Source organism: Sabethes cyaneus, chromosome 2 (genome assembly GCF_943734655.1).
Source record: "Sabethes cyaneus chromosome 2, idSabCyanKW18_F2, whole genome shotgun sequence".
Taxonomy (NCBI): domain Eukaryota; kingdom Metazoa; phylum Arthropoda; class Insecta; order Diptera; family Culicidae; genus Sabethes; species Sabethes cyaneus.
Window position 1 is genome coordinate 54942940 of NC_071354.1, and position 19119 is coordinate 54962058.

The window sequence follows — 19119 nt, forward strand, 5'->3', positions numbered from 1 at the left end:
ATAGGAGTTGGCTATTCTTGCTGAAGATCGTTCCTCTCGTTTCGATGCCCGCTCGCCGGATCACACCTTCAATAGCGATATTAAATAACATGCAGGACAGTCCATCCCCTTGCCGCAGCCCGTTTGTGATTAGACCCCCTCCTTGGTCCCTACATGCGTCAGGTTTAGGTGTCTAGCCCTTACGAGTTTGGTTCACCGTCCCGTAAAACTTGCGCGTATTATTAGCGCGGAATAGTTGTCCCAGCTCCTCACGATATCTGTCCTCCGTCTGGCGCTTTTTTCTCTTCAGGATCGTGGAAGTTCTTGATCCCTGGCTGAAGTCCCGCCGTTTGCAAATTCCCACACAACTAACCCTCTACAGAGAATTGGTCCTCCCGGTGGCCCTGAGCGGAGGAGCTCCATGTTCAAGCCTAATTCGCCACAGCCCATTTCGCTTAAACTAACCGTACGCCGCCTTGAAGTCTATAAACAAAGTTGAACACTTGGTCTGTTGTGGAGCGTCCCTCTGGAAAACTGCACTGGTATTCGCCAACAAAGGTTTCCTGCTACGACCTCAGTCTATGAAACAGGATACTGAATAGAATTTTGTATGCAGATTGATGAGAGTTATGCCCCAATAATTGCTGCATTAGAGTGGCCTTTTTTGTAAATAGGGCACATGAGACCTTCCTACTAGTTGGTAGGCAGTTCCTTCTCAGTCCATACCTTTAGTGTAACTTGATGGATAGCACAATACAGCCGTTCGCTTCCGAGTTTCAGAAGTTCGTCCGGAATGCTGTCCTTTCCAGCTGCTTTACCACTTTTCAGCCCTCTAACTATACTTTTTTAACCTCGTCCAAAATTGGTAGCTCTACATCTACAGCTTGTTCATCATCCTCAATCGTTACTCTGTTTCTTTCTGTTTGACAGCTCGATCTTTCTGTTTGTTCCGAATTTTTGCTTTGCTATGTTATACTTTTACATGTTTGGGCAAACGGATGCGTGGGCATTTTTTTTTGTATGCTAGAAGGGCACTGCGCTCAAAAATGTCACTGCGACAGTCACGAAGTTGTCTTTTGTAGCTGGCTCCGATTGCTGTACACAGTTTACGGATTGCTTATACCCATTGATGGAGTTGAGCTATGTGGTAAGACTATGCCCCAATTAGTTGTTACATGGTTAATAAAACCAACTACCTTCTTGGGATGAAGTTTTCATACTGAGTATGGAGTTAATCGGTAGCTCTCGAAGAAGCTGAACCTGGAAGACGCAAGAGCTCCGAAAAAGTCGGTTAAGAACTTGCCAATTATCTTTAAATAGTAAAGAGTGGGGCAATGTCCGGTGAGGAGTCTCGTGTCCCGTGATTGTGGGCAGTTCCATACGCGTTAAGGTAAGTAGTTTGTTAACTAGTGCAGGGTCTGGGTAGATAAACTGTTTAGCTTGTCTACAGCCCTGTGCTTTATACCAACTAAATGCTATTTCTAGCTTTTCGCAGGTCAGTAATTCGCTTTGGACAGCAGATATGGAGGTGCCCTGAAACGGTTCGGGGCCGATGAACTGATGAACAGATCCTTGTCTTGCTAGGCTGTCGGCAAGCTCATTGCCCTCGATTCCGCAGTGTCCAGACACCCAGAATAATGACACTTTGTTCTGGCGGGAGAGCTCCCTCAAGGTTGTGCTACACTCCCAAACTAATTTGGATGCACATTTGGTGGACTTGAGAGTCAGTAGTGCAGCCTGGCTGTCCGTAAAGATTCCGATTTTAGCATACCTATACTTTCGTTTTAGACATATCATGGTGCAGATGTATATTGCATATACTTCCGCTTGGAACACGGTGGGCCATTTGCCCAGTGGAAGAGCTTCCTTTATTCCGGGTCCGTAGACTCCAGAATCTGTGCAAGTCCAAATTTTTGACCCATCTGTAAAGAAGTAGATGGAGACTGGATGGAAGAACAGGCCCTCCATTGCTCCATACAGCGCAATCAGTAACAATTACACTGTACGGAACATCCATGTTAGGCCGTGCCTCCATTCAGTCAGAGATTGTCGTTACTTGGAGTGATAGTTTGAACGCCCTTAGTACGCGAAGGTGCCCAATTTGATCCCCCTCAAGTATGTTACGACACTTCTGCAACCTTAGTGCACCGAGTTCGGCTTCCTTCTTCACATGAAGATGTAAAGGTAGCAAGCGCAACATTGCCTCCATGGCTGCAGTTGGTGTAGTTCGCATGGCGCTGGTCACTGACAAACATGCCAGGCGTTGAACTTTGTTTAACTTGGCCTGCGCTGTCACCTCGTTTACTTTTGGCCACCCTACAAGAGCGGCATAAGTTAGCCTAGGCCGTGCAATAGTAGTATATGACCAAAGGGCTAGTTGAGGTTTTAGTCCCCAGGATTTGCCAAACAGTGAACTGCATGCCCAGATGGCTGTAGTTGCTTTTTTGACAGCATAACCTAGGTGAGCGGTCCAGTTCAGTTTATGATCCAGTATAATACCCAGATGTTCAACTTCATTGTTGAAGCTTAGTCTGATTTCATTCAGTATAGGGAGAGTGAGAGTATGTCTCCTCCGCCTAGTAAATGGTATCACGACTGTTTTGGAGGGGTTTATATTAAGCCCCTCTCGTAGACACCATGAAATAGTAGAGTTTAGAGCTGCTTGCATACGACTGGACAGCACTGCGTCAAATTTACCTCTGACAATAAGTATCACGTCGTCGGCGTACGCAATGACCTCATAGCCATGCTGTGATAGCTTGTGCAAGAGTGCGTCGACCACCAGTGACCAAAGCAAGGGGGAGAGAATTCCTCCTTGAGGACATCCTTTGATCGCTGAGATTGTGATCGACGTATCTCCCAATGAGGCTGTGATTTCCCTGCTTAACAGCATTGCTTGAATCCAGCTCATTGTCGGCTGATCAGTTTCTTTATTAAGGAGAGCCGTGTTAATTGAGGCGAATGACGTGTTATCGAAAGCACCTTCAATGTCAAGAAAAGCACAAAGTGCCATCTCTTGGTATTGAAGCGACTTCTCAATCAGCGTCGCTAGGCAGTGAAGTGCGCTTTCCGTAGATTTACCGCATTGTAAAGGAGAGTTCTTTTGAAACTCGTTACGAATGTGATTATCCGTGATTTTTTCCAGCAACTTGAGAAGCGTTGATGTCAGACTAATTGGTCTGAAAGCTTTTGGCATAGTTTTATTTTTTTTGCCTGCCTTAGGTATGAACACCATCCTGACCTTCCATAGTGTTATCGTAACCGTGGGTATAGTTTTATCGCAACACGTCAATCAGTAAAAATAGTCTGATTCGTTCATTACATTTTCGTGATTCCGATTTTTTCAGCACGAATTCAGTGACTCAAGTTTATACTGAATACTGAGCTATTTCCGAAAAACGTATCGAATTTACAGTGTACAATCATTACCTTTTGTGCCACTAAGGCACTAGTAGTCGTGTCTTCAGGATTATAAAAGAGTGATCTATATTGTTAATATAATATATTTGGTAGAACTCAGAGGAAGCTGACTTTCTGTTCAAATTTTGAACTACTAGTCATCCGGAATTGATAACGTATGATATCAAATTTCAAATTAGTCCGGCATGTGACCGGTATCTGATGGTACTGATGGTACATCAGTGGTAGAATCCCATGGTTGGTTCGAGAATTGCACCCTAACTAACTACAGAATGACGATAACAGTTGGCTACGAGGTCTGCTGAATAAAAGATGGACAACTTCCGAAAATGGAACCTAAACGTAATGGTACATGCCGGTAGCAGTTGAATTAAATATCTCCGTGAGTCAGAATTTAAAACCTTCCACTTGCCAGTAAAAATAAAATCACAAATCGAACCATACCATAAATAGAGAATAATCAGCCGCCATCCCACAGACTAAGATCAAAGCAAATACTTAGCACAATAAAATTTCATATGATAGGTACCTGAAAAAAATACATCCTATCCCTGGATCGGGTGTATCCAAATCTAATGTAGTTGGTTGAACCCTACTATGCAGGGGAATTAAAAAATCTACATTTTGATGATTTATATCAATGTTTTGAAGAAATCCGTATTGGATTTTGACTGATTTTCTAACATTTGGCAAAACAAGGCTCACCCTAACGGTGGAGCGCAGTGCAGCGCAGCGCAATTCCGATAGCACAGTTTCCAGTTTTGTATCTCCCTCCGGATGTGGATGAGTTTTCCGGTTTTGCAAAATCCAACTCGAGACAAAGTGCAGAAGTGTCCCAAGCGAGTGCAGACTGCTGCCTGCTGGCTGCTGGCGTGCTGGCGTGCTGGCTGCTTATGAAAAACCGATCCCGTAGACCTGTTCAACTTTTCAATACGAGCTTAGCTCTTTTGTACTTTCATGTTTAAATTCTGAATCTAAAATCCCGCCGAACCGGGATATAAAAGGAATCATTGGGACGAATAACCTCTCTGTTTGCACGACGACGACGACAGGAAAGCAGATATGTGCGCCGGTAGTACGCTTTCAGCTACATCCCCGATGCTCGATCTCTCTAATGTATAAACCGAATGCATCTAGTGATGTGAAGCGGTTGCAATTGCGGTTGCCATTGTTAACAGCTACTCTTTGAAAGATCAAAGCCATTTGCATCGACGCTTTCCGTGCTGTAATGCAACTGGTAATTCAGCCAGGACATCAAGCGATTTTTCCAACTTATTCTTGGTTTGTTTGATTTTAAACTGAAGTTGGGAAAAAGTTTTACAATTTTCTGAGTGCTGCTAACTGTTTCGAAATGCTTCGATGATTTCGATACACAGTGGACAGAAAATCTCCCAAAGTGCACTGCAGAGAGAAATTATTTCCCGCTTCAAACCGAATAATATTAATGCCGGATCATTTCGATTCCACTCGCTGGCACTCGACGAGCTCGTGAAGTACTACCTTCGCAGTGGAGGGGCCACTCGAAGCCACAACAAAACTTACTCTTTTGCCGTATTCTGTATCCGGTAATGCAATTCGAGCGGTGCACTCGGCCGGCCAGCCGGTCCAGAAGGGCAGTCGGAAAAATTGGGACACTGCACAAGAACTTTTGCGTTTAATGAGTAAGTTTGCCCGAATGAAACAATTTCGCGTATTCCGGTATAGAGAGTTTTATTCGATTGCCGTCTCCAGTGTAGTAGGTAGGTAGTGGGAGGAATAATGGGCGAACCCGAAGTGGTTTGCCACTCGCAATACTTAGCCTTTTTTGTCTGCTGCACACAGCCACTCGCTCCTGCAGCAGGACTGGGGTAAAATTAATTTCATCTTTCCGCTTCATTGCTTAACAGTGGCAGTGCACAGCACTGATCGACGAGAACACGGGCACTGACACTGGGGGGGATAGGGGAGGAAAAACAAAATACAAAAAGTTTTCGACTACTCGGAGCGATACTTTCCGAACTGATTGGTGTTGAAATGCTGAAAAGTTGGATGAAAAATGGTGCATATCAAGTTAATGCAGTGAGGACAACGTCGGTTGTTCGTGATTTGAATCAAATTGTGTGTCAATCCGCTATCCTACACCAACATTCACCAAGTAAAATTAAGTTTAGTCGTTTATATTCTTATCTTAGCACGATGAAAATGAAAACAACGTCAAAATTTTCTTTCCAAAATGACTTAAAACTACAACTACTGCTCTTTTATGTTGGTACATTAATTTCCTTTTCTCCTTCTGTTCCAAAAAATAGTTTTGTTGAACTTGCTGAGAGATTTGCGACTAAAGGATTTGGGAAAACTGGGATTTTGAAATCCAACAATCATAACTAAACTTCGTCCTGAAAATATACCTCCATAACCATAAGTACTTCATCAGCGTCATTATAAAAAAAATCTGACTTCCGTTAATTACCCGTCAACTCATCTACCCCATCTTATTCTCCCGCAGTGAAAGCAGGAGAAAATGATTTTTTTCTCCTCAAAGCTTGCCATTACATTGCCGGGTTCCACCGACCGCACCGGTGTAAATTGAGGCACATATCTGCCGCAGGCTCGAGCGATAACCTAGCACAAGGCAGCCTTGCTGTGCCGCAGGTCAGCAAAAATCGTGCCAAGGAAAGCAAAAAAACCCGGTTTGCGAAAATGTGAAATTATTTTCCACTACAACTGCACGCCAGGAAACATGTTAATGCACTTCCTAAGCCCACTTCCTTCCGACCGCTGCTGGCTGCCAGCTGCTACATATTTCAGCCAGGCTAAGCCAGCAACCGAAGAAGGCCCACACACACTAGCTTGCCCTCGTGCTTTTCCTTCTGCCACTCAGACTCAACTGCTCGTCGCGTTCGCTAGCTCTATACTTAGCAAATAGAGTAACTTACGATGTTTCATTTAACGAGTGACTTCTGGGTATCGCACGGTACCGCTCGGTCCTGACGGCGTTGTCCGTTCTAGCGCTATCTTAGATGAGATCTATTTTTTACAATTTGTGATAATGGCGGTGTGATGCTTGGAAATTGCCATCATGAGTCTCGCTGGAAGCAACAATTCCTATCGTTTGAATTGATTTGATCGTTTGCGACTCACTTTTCGTTTATTGTTTCTTTCGTTATATAAACTAGTGACCTTATATGATTTACAGATGATAAAATAACAAATTCCAGACTCCGGATAGGGAAAAATAAACGTTACTTCTATTGGGTACTTCTCATGCATAAATCGATCTGTGCAACACCCAACAACCTTACGTAAAGTGCACCATGGTTTTCTAGCATCTGGTTGCACCGGTCTTCCCTCAATCAATATTGCATTCTAGTGATGCAGACTTTTCGGTTTTGGCATATCCGTTCTTCACTTACCTGGAAACCATATTATGAGAGTGTTCAATTCGATAACAAGTTTTTCGAAATTTTTTATTGTGAATAACGAACAAAATTTTATGACATTTGTAGTTGAAAAACTTCTGCTGCTGCTGCTGCTTAGTTGTACCACCGCACCGAAGAGATATCGATGTCACGGTTTCAGTGTTACCAACAACGTCGCGTCCCGCCGGTGGCCTCAATGTGCTTCTTTTATCGATCGACGAGCATGACCGCAGTGAAAAAGCATTTTTATTTCCACCACACCGGGCCGAAAAGAGTGTCTTCCTTTCCACGTACGAACGAACCAAGGTAACAGCGACGTTGGCCATTTGCATCCATTTGCCTCTACTTGAAAGGTTTTAACCATATACATTGTCGATGTGGTCCGGTAGCGGTCAAACGTGAAATGGGCGAACACATAAATGCATCCTAATGTAAAGAATATTTTTCATGGAACTTCAAACTAGTTCGACCTGTGGTAACATATTTTAACATACGGAATAGAAAATCTTCCTTTGAATTATCATGATAAACTTCCAGTAGGTATTTTCATCAAGCAGTTCAAACGCAATTGAATTGCAATAAAAATACGCTTACCGTCAGATGCTGCACTCTCCTGGAGAAAGGCGCTCACAACGACGACACAACAACGGTTTGAATTGATAACTTGTTTGTACGATCCATCACCGGGAGGGATTTGCACATTCACTAGCAGGGAAAAAAAAAAGAAAACTCTCCTTTACACTGCACTGAATGGTTTGAGCAAAAGGTAAGTATCTTAATGCTGCAGCTGGCGGATTTAAAGCTTGCACTTGCGAGGTAGGAATTACTTTTTCCCATTCATCCGATAGACGACGCGCTCTTCGTTCATTCAGAGTAAACAGAAACTGAATAAGTTCCGTGTATGTGCAAAAAAAATAGTCAATGCATCGTCGGATACAAGCTGTAACATGTAACTTACAAGTAGAATAAATTTGTCTTTGTGAAGAACATATAGATAGCGGATCAAAGCCTCAAGCAACAGCTGTTTGAAAAACTCCACGCATGATAGGCCAGTCAATTATTTTTAAATAACAATATAATTAAACACTGGTTACATCCCTACCAGCACGGTTGTTATAAAGTTGTTGTGATAACCGAAATATGACTAATTTCTGTCGTAATTCGGTTGCTTCAACTAAATGGACCTAAAATGTGCTACTTGGGATACTACTATCTGAAAGTGACCATTTTTTTCTGAATGAATGCGGGACATATTAAATGACTGATTTGCCAAATTGGTTCTGTAGTACATATCAAATTTATTTAGAGGCAACTTAATACAAAATTACATAAATTATCCACCTGAATGTATTTGTTTCATATAGTCATATATTTTATAAACTTTCCAACGTTTCGGCTCTATATTATTAGTCTTCTTCAGAGATAGAATAGTGTCAGTTTTTTGTCAATTATCAACAGACAGTATTCAAATCCTGAAGAAGTCTAAAAATGCAGAGTCGAAACGTTAGAAAGGCAATGCTCGCATCTTTGTATGCTTACTAAATTTTGTGGTTCATGCGCCTGCGCCAGACTCCATCTTCTAATATGCCGCCACGAATTGATCGCAGGATCTTACGCTCAAAAACACCATGACTTTGGCAGTCTCTCTCTTTCAATGTTGACGCTGCGTAGTCGTAGGGTACCACCAGAAGAATTATCATCTTATAGAGCGGAGCTGCAGGCTACGGGACCTCAGCTGGCTGTTGGCTGTCACTCTCCACTTCTTCTCTTCACGGCTCATATCGTTGTCACATGTCACTAACATACTAAGGTAAACAAATTCGTCGACCCCTTCAAAAGTATCTCCATCTATCACCAAGGCAGCTTCAACACCCAACCATGCTCTCTACCAACCGCCATATATTTTGTTTTGGTAGAGTTTATAATAAGCCCTATAATTTTGTTTTGGAAGAGTTTATAATCTTCTCAGCTTCCTCCTTAAGATGCATGTACGACTCTTCCACAGCTATTGGGTTAACACCAATGATATCGATTTCACCCGCGAACCCTAGGAGCATGTGGGATTTTGTGATAATGGTATTGCTTCTCTGCACGCCTGCCTTTCGAATAGTACCTTCTAATGCAATGTTGAATAGCATGTTCGATAGACCATCTAACCTCACAAACGAGTCCGTTATTTTGACGCTTGATTTTGAACTATCAACATGGTTTTCCAATAAAATTGACTGGGCTGATACGTGCTATCAGCCCAGTCAATTTTATTGGAAAACCATGTTCAAGCATAATCCGCTACAGCTCATTTTGTATAACTGAATCGTACGCCGCCTGGAAGTCTACAAACAAATGGTGGGTTGACTTCTTCGCAAGGTGAACATTTGGTTATCTGAATTATTCTACTTAATTTAAAAATGCATATCTCATGAACCAAATAGTAGTTTCCGAGTGGTGAATGACCCGACGGTTAAACCACTCTATAATAAACCACAGAGGTTGGAAAACTCGCAAAATGAATAAATACGCCGGTTTTTATCATGATAAAACAGCTACGCGAGTGGTTGAATTCGCCTATAACAATGAGCAACATACACTCACGCTTCGTAGCATCGCTAAATATACGAATATCGTGAGAAACGCAACGTGAGCAATGTACCGTTTTCTGCTACTTGTAAAGCCACGAACACTACTTTAAACTATTCCCTTTTCGTGGTAATATTATTTTGAATACTTTCCGACGTCCCCGGGCATTCTATATCCGAAAAATCGAACACACTCAATGTTCAATATTCAATTTTTGAACGAATTCTGATGTTCACATTGAGGTTCTGTCCGTGATAAAATTCAAAGCTGATGCGTGCATTATCGGCGAGGCAGGCGAATAGTGTATGTTCATGAGGGATGTTCATCGATTCAAATGATCACTTTTTCGCGAATTCTCCAACCACTGATAAACCACCAAATAGTACACTGCTCTAGTAAATAATTCCTGAGAGAGAGGAAGTAAAACAGATATCCGAAAGAAAAACCGTGTCACACTGAGATGGAAAACCGGCTTTAAACTAAGAAAAGTGTAACGAAATAACAGAGGAAAACAAGACAAAACAAGATGAGAATGGACAGAAAAAGAGGGAGAACGGAAGAGAAAAAAGAAGACACTATAAAGACAAAGATAGGTATATGATGCCTGAAACCGGTCGACGTGTAAGTTAAAAATAATTTGTTTTATTTTAACATTTTGTAAGAGTTAGAAGTGTCTTGTCAGCGATTGTGTCTAGTGACTATAAAGACAACTAGAAAGAAATTGAGGACAAACTGGACAGAAAAAGAGGGAAAACGGAATGAAAATCAAAAATAACGAGATAGAAAAGGAGAAAACAGGGAGCGGGAAAATAAGAACTGAAAACAGAGAGAAAAATGAAGACAAAAATTGGAAACGAAAACCATACGGGTTACAACGAAAAACACAACAGTGACGGAAAAAGAGGAAAAGCAAAATAAAAGGAAGAATGGAATTGGCGAAATCTAAAAAATAAAAAAAGAATTAGCGGGACAGAAAACAAAAGATGTGACTGGAAAAGACGAAAAATGAGCTGGATGGAAGAAAAGACAAAAAACAGGGCCAACAAGAGAAAAACAAGCGAAAAATCAGTATTGAAAAGAGAGAAAAACGGGGCAGGAAAAGGAGAGAGAAAGACGGGGGGGAAGTGTTCTGAAAAAAAGAACAACGAGAGAGAAAAGGAGGGAAAGCGAGATAAATAAAGAGAAGATAGGACAGAAAACAAAAAAACGTGACAAAAAAGGTGGCAAAACGGGAAAAATAGAAGAAACCCGAGACAATAATGGAAAAATTGAACAGAAAACAAAAGAAACCAAAAGGGAAAACTAAAATTGCGAGTGAGAAAAAGAGAACAGATGGAAGAAACGAGAAAAACGGGAAATTAGACAATAAAGGAGAGTGGCAAGACAAAGTTGATACAAAAAGACAAGTTTAAATTTCCTACATGCCCGTGCTCTGTATATCCGTTTTACCCGTTACACCACTAAGACTTTCATCAGGCCGCAATCACACTTCTTCCGGTGCTTGGCAACGATATCACATTTTGATTTTTTTTATGGCAAAATTGTATGACATTTAATGGTCACGGTCGCCATGTAGCAAAGAGCTTGCGTTGGGGCCGAATGAAACAAATGAAAATAAAGATAAAATAAACAAAAAATAAAATACAACGCAGTGCAGCGCAATCGATAAAATGAAGTTTGGACAAATTCTACGAAGTTAAAAGAAAATGGTGACAAAATTGAGCAGTTCCACGTGAAATAGGTAAATGACAAAATTTGAACCTTTCTGATTTCGGTGAAACTTTACAAACGTGTTTGATAGGAGGAAATATGCACCTTCCACAGGTTTTGGCGCCATTTTGATTCAAGACTTATTTTTAAAAAGGGCGTATTTTTTTAAATATGTATTATGTTTGAAAGATTGTAGCTCGAGAACAGCTACCATCCTGGCATGCTTTGCACCTGTGGTGCCGTGTTTCCTGTCGTTACCATCCTGCTTGGTAGTCTGATACTTTTTAAACGTCTGAATACTTGGGATACGGACGAATGTTTGATTTCGAGATGTTTACCGCTCCATCGATGAGAAGCATTTGGATTTTCGAAGCAAGTGCTCAATTTGTTGTCCGCCTTCTCTAGTTTCAAATATCACTGTAATCTCTTAACCTATTTTGGTAAAACACTACCGATATAAACAACATACTTTCAACTATTCAGTCAAAGTTTCTGTTATGCTTACTCAAAGTTACTAACTAACCAGCGTGTCCAGCTTTTTCGAATACACTTTTCAAAATACCCACAACTCAAAAGCAAAAAGTTGAATCAATAAGGTGTTTTCGGATAAGTTTTAGGAAATCAAATGTAGTTATTAGAAATTTTATACAAACAGTGAAGCAACTGGAGTAACACATGAAAAAGACGTGTTTAACATGAAAAATTAAAATTAATCTTTTTTATTTGAAACGATGATTCTACAATTGATGAAGGGACGGTAAGGGAAAGTAATGAAGGATTTTTTTTTCGGAAATGAAGGGGAAGGGTGGAAAGGAAGGGGGGGGGGGGTAATAGGTAGCTATGCTTTACAAGAAAGCTTTTGTCCAATGCTGGAAGGTGCATGGGTCGAACCAAGCTGTAATCAGAGATTATAACCGGATTTGAACCCACAACACCTACCAGGGCGTGTCGCCTTCATTCCCGAAAAAAAAATCCTTTTTCATTACTTTCCCTTACCGTTACCTTCATCAATTGTAGAATCATCGTTTCAAAAAAAAAAAATATTAATATATGCCTGACCGCATTTCAAGGTCATGACTAAAGTCACGAGTTTGGTCAAAATTAATCTTGCTTTTTCTCTGAATATCTCGAAAACGGCTGCATTTAGAAAATTAATGACATAAAGAATTGTTATTTGTATTACAAATCCATATATTACTTGAAAAATCACAAGTTATAAAAAAAAGTCATAAAAGCCGTTGTTCTATGAAGTCTGTCCATAAAAGTTGCTCCATTTCAGGATAACTTTTAAAAGTTTGTAAATTACTACTATTTTTTCCAAAAAAAATTGAAAAAATTTCAAAAATGGTATATTTTTGAAATCTTGATTTTAAGTTTTATTTTCAAATTTTTGGAAAATTGGTAAAATATTTTTTTCAGTGCATATTTTTTTCATGTTCAGAAATCAATTTTCAACACCATTTGTTTAGACATAATTTTTGTAAAATCGATAGTTTTCGAGACACAATCTTTCAAACATAATACACATGAAAAGAAATACGCCCTTTTTTAAAAATGAGTCTTGAATCAAAATGGCGCCAAAACCTGCAGAAGGTACATATTTCCTCCTATCAAACACGTTTGTAAGGTTTCATCCAAATCAAAGAGGTTCATTTCAGATTTCAGCTTTTTTCGGACGATTTTGCAAGGAACTGCTCAATTGTAGAACATTTAATGGTCACGGTCGCCATGTAACAAAGGGCTTGCTACGAGGTTAATTTTGAAGCCCTTTTTTTACTATTTCATGATCAGCGAACGACTAGTCTGGTTATTAGTGACACCATTCCATCACAATCTACAACTTTCTAGTTATGATCTTTGGAAAAGTGGGCATTTCTCAAACGACAGTATGGGTATAAGAATTATTAGGAAACTAGCTGACCCGACAAACTTCGTATTGCCACAAATTAAACTGTGTTGTACATAAATCGTGAATCTCGGATGACCTTTGTCACAATCTTGAGTTTTGCAAGTTTCTGGGGAGTTCATGGGTGTTTTAATATACAAATTTTCCTCACAGTAAAGTAGAAAACAACTCCCCCCATTGCTTAGCCTGATAAAATAAAGCGGATAGCATTTAAATATTCGCCATCATTACAAACCATTTCGCCGAATACCATTTTGCGGAACACCAATTCTCGGTTGACCATAACGCGGAATATAAAGTTTCGCAGAATACCATTTCACGAAAAACCTTACGCGGGATGTACCATTTCACGGAAAATCTTTTCGTAGAAAGTACGATTTCGCAAGGGTGACCCAACTGAAGGAAAGTAATAGAGGTCATTAGATCTAAGAAAATAAATAAACCTAGATAGAGGTGATCTCTAGGGGACTGTCTCCCCGCAGTGGCCGGCGAACCCGACGGCAGGTCGCCGGCAACACTCGCGGCCTGTGGCCGTCTCGCGCGGAATTATCTAATGTTACTATTGATAATTTTTGGTGATCTTGTTATTGATTGATGTTTTATGAAAAAGTCTAAAATTTCTCGAGTTCGATTAGTTTTTGAGTTACGCAAGAATTTCTGTTTTATTTGTATGATAGTCCTTATCCCCCTACCACAGGGGTGAGGGGTCTCAAACCATCATTAAAAAAAAATCCTGCCTCCAAAACCCCCCACATGTCAAATTTGGTTCCATTTGCTTGATTACTTTTCGAGTTATGAGGAAATTCGTATTTCATTTGTATGAGAGCCCCCCTCCTAAAAAGAGAGAGCGGTCCTAATTCATCATAGAAAAAATTCATGCCTCCAAAAACACCCACATGCCAAATATGGTTCCATTTGCTTGATTAGTTCTCGAGTTATAAGGAATTTTTAATTTCATTTGTATGGGAGCCCCCCCTCCTAAAAAGGTATGTGGTCTCAATTCATCATAGAAAAAATTCATACCTCCAAAAACATATGGTTCTATTTGATTAATTAGTTTTTGAGTTATGAGGAAATTTGTATTTCATTTGTATAGGAGCGCCCCCCTCCCCTAGTCCTAAAGTTCAATTTACCATAGAAAAAATTTCTGTCTCCAAAAACATCCACATGCCAAAATTTTGTTCCATTTGCTAGATTAATTCTCCAGTTATGCAGAAATTTGTGTTTCAATTGTATGAGAGCCCCCCTCTTAGAAAGGAGAGGTCTTTAACCATCATAAGAACCTTCCCTGGCCCCAAAAACCCCTATATGCAAATTTTCACGCCGATTGGTTCAGTAGTTTTCGATTCTATAAGGAACATTCGGGCAGACAGACAGAAATCCATTTTTATAGGCATAGATTTGTATGGGAGCCCCCCCTCTTGGTGGGGGGAGGGATCTCTAACCATCATAAGAACCTTCCCTGGCACCAAAAACCCCTACATGCAAATTTTTACTCCGATCGGTTCAATGGTTTTCGATTCTATAAGGAACATAAAGCAGACAGAAATCCATTTTTTAGGCATAGATTTGTATGGGAGCCCCCCCCCCCCCCCCCCCTCTTAGTGGGGGGAGGAGACTTTTGCCATCGAGAGAACCTTCCGTAGCCCCAAAAACCCCAACATGCAAGTTTTCACGCCGATCGGTTCTGTAGTTTTCGATTCTAAAAGGAACATAGGGACAGACAGACAGACAGACTTGGTAACTTGAAGTGAACAGGAATTGGCTCTAACGTAACGCTATTTTCCAATTTAGATGATTGTCTAAATATATGAAAAATTTAAATTAACACTGGTAGGTTATCAAATAGATTCATTTTAAAAAGAAACAAACAATCCACCATCAAATTCTTAATAAACAGATCAACAAACATGCCACTAAAGATAATCTAATTTTTCAATCGAATGCCAGGGATTTAGTAGAATACGAACTGATTGTCATGCATTCAAAATCATTAATTTTTTCATGACGTTCGGTGGATGAAATCTAAATTCTGAACTAACACCCTCAAGTAAGGCGTAGTCCTGCGTCAAAAAATCCACTCTCGCACTTCGCAGAATATCGTAATGGTTGAGCACCATCAATTTGACACGGTCAGGTGAAGTGTGTATGCGGTGTGCAGTGTGCACTTCGCAGAACCGTCAAATCCGAAACATCGAATCATATTTGCATCAACTGGCGACTACAAAAGAATACGAGTTTTGCGGCTTAGCCATCGAATCGGGTCAATTCAACGATGCACGGTCCTTTCGGTGCGATCGATGCTGGAAACACACATTCCCGGTATTCACTTCCGGTTCGTTCCACTGAATAACCGACCGGATGGGCTGAATATGGAAATTTGCGCACTCCGAATGCATCTCCTGGCGGCAGAGTTGCACAAGGCTGCAACCGGTCCAAACTGCGAAATAATAACTCAACCGCACCGCCATTCATTTGAACCATTTTCGGAAACATTCAGATGATGGATGACTCACTCAGTATCTGTTCGGCGCTTTCCACCCGTGCTACCGCGCCACCATCGAAGCCAACAAAAGGCTGCTTTCCCCATGAGATATCGCATTGATTTTCAGCTAATATTTTATCCCTTTCTTCCCGGCGGCTCACCCAGCTGTACGTTGTGCTGTGAGCCGAATAGATGGTAACCTATATATTTTATTTCGATCCAGCTCCACTTTCACTGCACTGACAGTTCGTTGCGGGACGAGAGAGCGTGATTATGTATGAGCGGATTCCTGATTTTTCCTACGAATGTCACGTCTCACTCACTCACTTTGCGATCTTTCTACAGCTATGAACAAGCGCTAACTAGCATGAGCAACATTTTCCATCCTTTTCCATCCATGCCTTTCTGTTTTTTTCAGTACGAATAAAGCGCAACATTTTGCCATTTGAGCAGGAAAAGTTTTTCCTCCGTTCTATTATCTCATCAAAAACTATATTCAATTCACTGTTTCGAACCACAATAAATGTTCCGTCCCGGATGAAAAACGGTCGCCGTTGTAAGAAGTGAGGAAGGTGCAGGGTGCAGGCAAAGGAGGGGAAAACAATCTCTGCTCGGCAACAATAAATTCAATCTGTAGTGGTCAGTTCCGTGCCAACATGTTTTCTTTCATGGTCTATGACATGACAGCTACCCGAAACGAACCCGTCTTTCCGCATGTCTCGAACGTGATCGGAACCTCGAACGAACGGGGTGTGGTATCCTTTGCAACTGTGGGTGGGTGCCGGGAAAAAAATGGGCTCCGGTAACGCTTCCGTCAACGATGATATTATTGACGTGCAGATTGTTCAATTTGGTCCATCAAGCGGGTTGCAAACTGATGGAATCAATTTTCGGGCGCTCAATTTTTCCCAGAAGATTTATGGTTTGTTCTTTGGGACCCGAATCTAGTCGAGGGTTAGGTGCGCTTCCGGTCGAAAATGGATCGAAAACGTGCCGTTTGGAAGGGGTAAATTTGAAAGACGATTTTTCCTACTGGTGATCAAAGTAACCTCCGACATTGTTTTCAAATATCAAGCTGTGAGAGATAAAATGAAATAAGTTTTGATTTAAGCGTTGAAAAAGGTAAACAATTTGAAGCAGCAGATTTCAAAAAAAAAGTTGAGAGAATTGTGAATTATTATCTAAATTCCTGGAAACATGTGTAACATAATTTTCTCGTGCAATTTATTCCAACAGTTTGACACAGATCTATTCAGTCATATTTCTTATTCAAAATGCCACATTGTACTAACTTTTCCATTCTGTCTTTCTTCTTCTCTCCCCCCAGATGCTCCGGTGGTTTAACATGAGCTAACGCTAGCCGAAGATGGTCCCAGGAGCGGGCGGAGTTGCACGAGCGCGGTTACTCACAACGGTAGTACTGATCCTGGTGGAAGTGATAGCCAGCGCTCTCGGCAACCCCGCTCAAGTGCAGCAGCAGCACCATGCTGACCCGAAGCAGCTACCGGAACAGCAGAATGACGAAGGAACGGCGGGATCGAAGTACGTGTTCCAGTTTGCCCATCCCGTGTACAACGTGTCGATCCCGGAGAACAGTGTCGGCAAAACCTACGCAGTTCAACCGCCAAATGAGGACCGAATGGGCATCTACGTGACCCCGGAACTGGATGTCAAGTACAAAATTGTCAGCGGTGATAAGGACAAATATTTCAAAGCTGAAGAGCGGTTGGTGGGTGACTTTGCCTTTCTCGCGATTCGGTTGCGTACCATTAATGTGATTCTGAATCGTGAAAAGGGCGACAGCTACCGGTTGGAAGTCAAAGCAACTGCCACAAAGAGGGAAGGCAAAAGTCGAGTATCGCTGGAAGCAGACACCGTCATCGACGTGAAGGTGCTCGACACTAACGATCTCAGTCCGCTGTTCTATCCTACCGAGTATTCCGTTACTATTCCGGAGGACACACCATTACACAAAAGTATTCTACGGGTGATTGCCGAGGATGCTGATTTAGGTCTGAACGGGGAAATTTACTACAGCATCCTCGACGAAACGGAGCAGTTTGCAGTTCATCCGACGACCGGTGTTATCACACTTACCAGACCTCTACGGTTCACAGATCGGTCCCTGCATGAACTCACGGTAACAGCCAACGACCGGGGCATCGGATCCACCAGTCGGAGCCAAGCCAGCAAAGCGAGGGTGAAAATAAAAATTCGACAGGTAGGTTAATTTCCGAACTGTCCCATACGAAACAGATATATTTTCATTTAAAATTTCAATAATATTATTGCTCAAACCTCCAGCAAGTCTGGCTCCGAAGCCATTCGCAATTCGTTTATTAACGGCCATACATCACGGCAATAAACTAGGGATTTTTTCGCGCCCAACTCAATTGCTTTTATTTATGGCAACAAACCGGGGCGAAGCGAGACTCAGAGATTGTTGTAATAATTTCCCTACCTTATGCATATGAATGAGTTGCGACAGTCACATACACACACGCCGACACTTTTCACTAATATTCAGTGTTGGGATGCTCCTAGCAGCGCAGCGGGACGACTGTGTGTCATCCAGGCTCGCTGGTTCTCTAGCTAGGATAGGAACCGCACCGAACCGTAAAGGGGCGCACCAGAGTGTGAGACAAAGTTCAAAGGGGCATCGTTAGCGGAACAGTGCATCTACGTTACTGCCGGTTGCACGGTAACTTTTGCTTTTCCTATAGAAAATTTTGCGCTTACGTGTGCGACACAAGGCAAGAAAATCGTGCGGTATTTTGAACATCTCGGAGCACACATACGCAGTGCCACGACAGAATACGGCTGCAATTGCACTAGCTGCTGCAATGTATGCATACCGCTTTTTTTTGGATGGAATATTCAATATTTACGACTGCGGGACAATTATTATTGTTATAGCTTGGCTGTGTTATATTCCTTAAATTGTATTTTTTACCGTTGGCCTCGGTGCAGCTTCAGGAAGCGATATTGTGGTCGTTATTTAGGGATTTCAATGAAAACAAATTGCTTCGTATTATGTGTCCGGGAGCGTTATTGAAATTACAAACACTGAAAATACCGTACTATCTAAAAGGAAATTTGTGCTAAATCAATTTTGCTTTCTAGGCAAAATTTCGTTTTGAATTTTCAAATTGGTCAATATGCGGATGTGCTTATCTTCGTACCGCATACATTAGGAGCAAATATAGTGTTTGCTTAACAGGATACCTGAGCTTTTCAAATACGTTTTTTAATTGCATTTTTAAATACGACAAATCTATTGAGTTAAAGCTGTTAGCACCCAATGGTAAATTTTAAAATTTCTCTAATGACCTGGAGGAAACTTGGTTACTATCAACTGGCTTGCTAAAGACGAACGTTATACAAACTTAATAAGCATTGCTTCAATCACCCGCACTTTTCCATTCACGCCTCGTCTCCCCTAAGACCCCTTAGACTTGAAATTGGAATTCAAGTTTTACTAGAAATTTGACTTGAAATCAGCTTTAAGCGTGTAGGGCGCAATATCTCTGCATATTAGCGTTGTTAAGAGGAAATGCTTATCAACTTAGGGACTATTGACTAGTTTCATTATCCCTGATTTTTATTTTCAGGTATAATAAGTGCAAGTAGTCACGTAGTTCTCG

General features: G+C 41.3%; 1 protein-coding gene across 1 annotated transcript in view; it reads left to right on the forward strand.

Annotated features, from left to right (window-relative positions):
* Window positions 1-19119, forward strand: part of LOC128738251 (fat-like cadherin-related tumor suppressor homolog) — a 589652-nt gene that overhangs the window by 364383 nt on the left and 206150 nt on the right. Inside the window, exon 3 of the mRNA XM_053833248.1 lies at window positions 16803-17696. Within this exon, the coding sequence (XP_053689223.1) occupies window positions 16842-17696 (855 nt within the window). The 5' untranslated portion in view covers window positions 16803-16841. The remainder of the gene's footprint in view (window positions 1-16802; window positions 17697-19119) is intronic.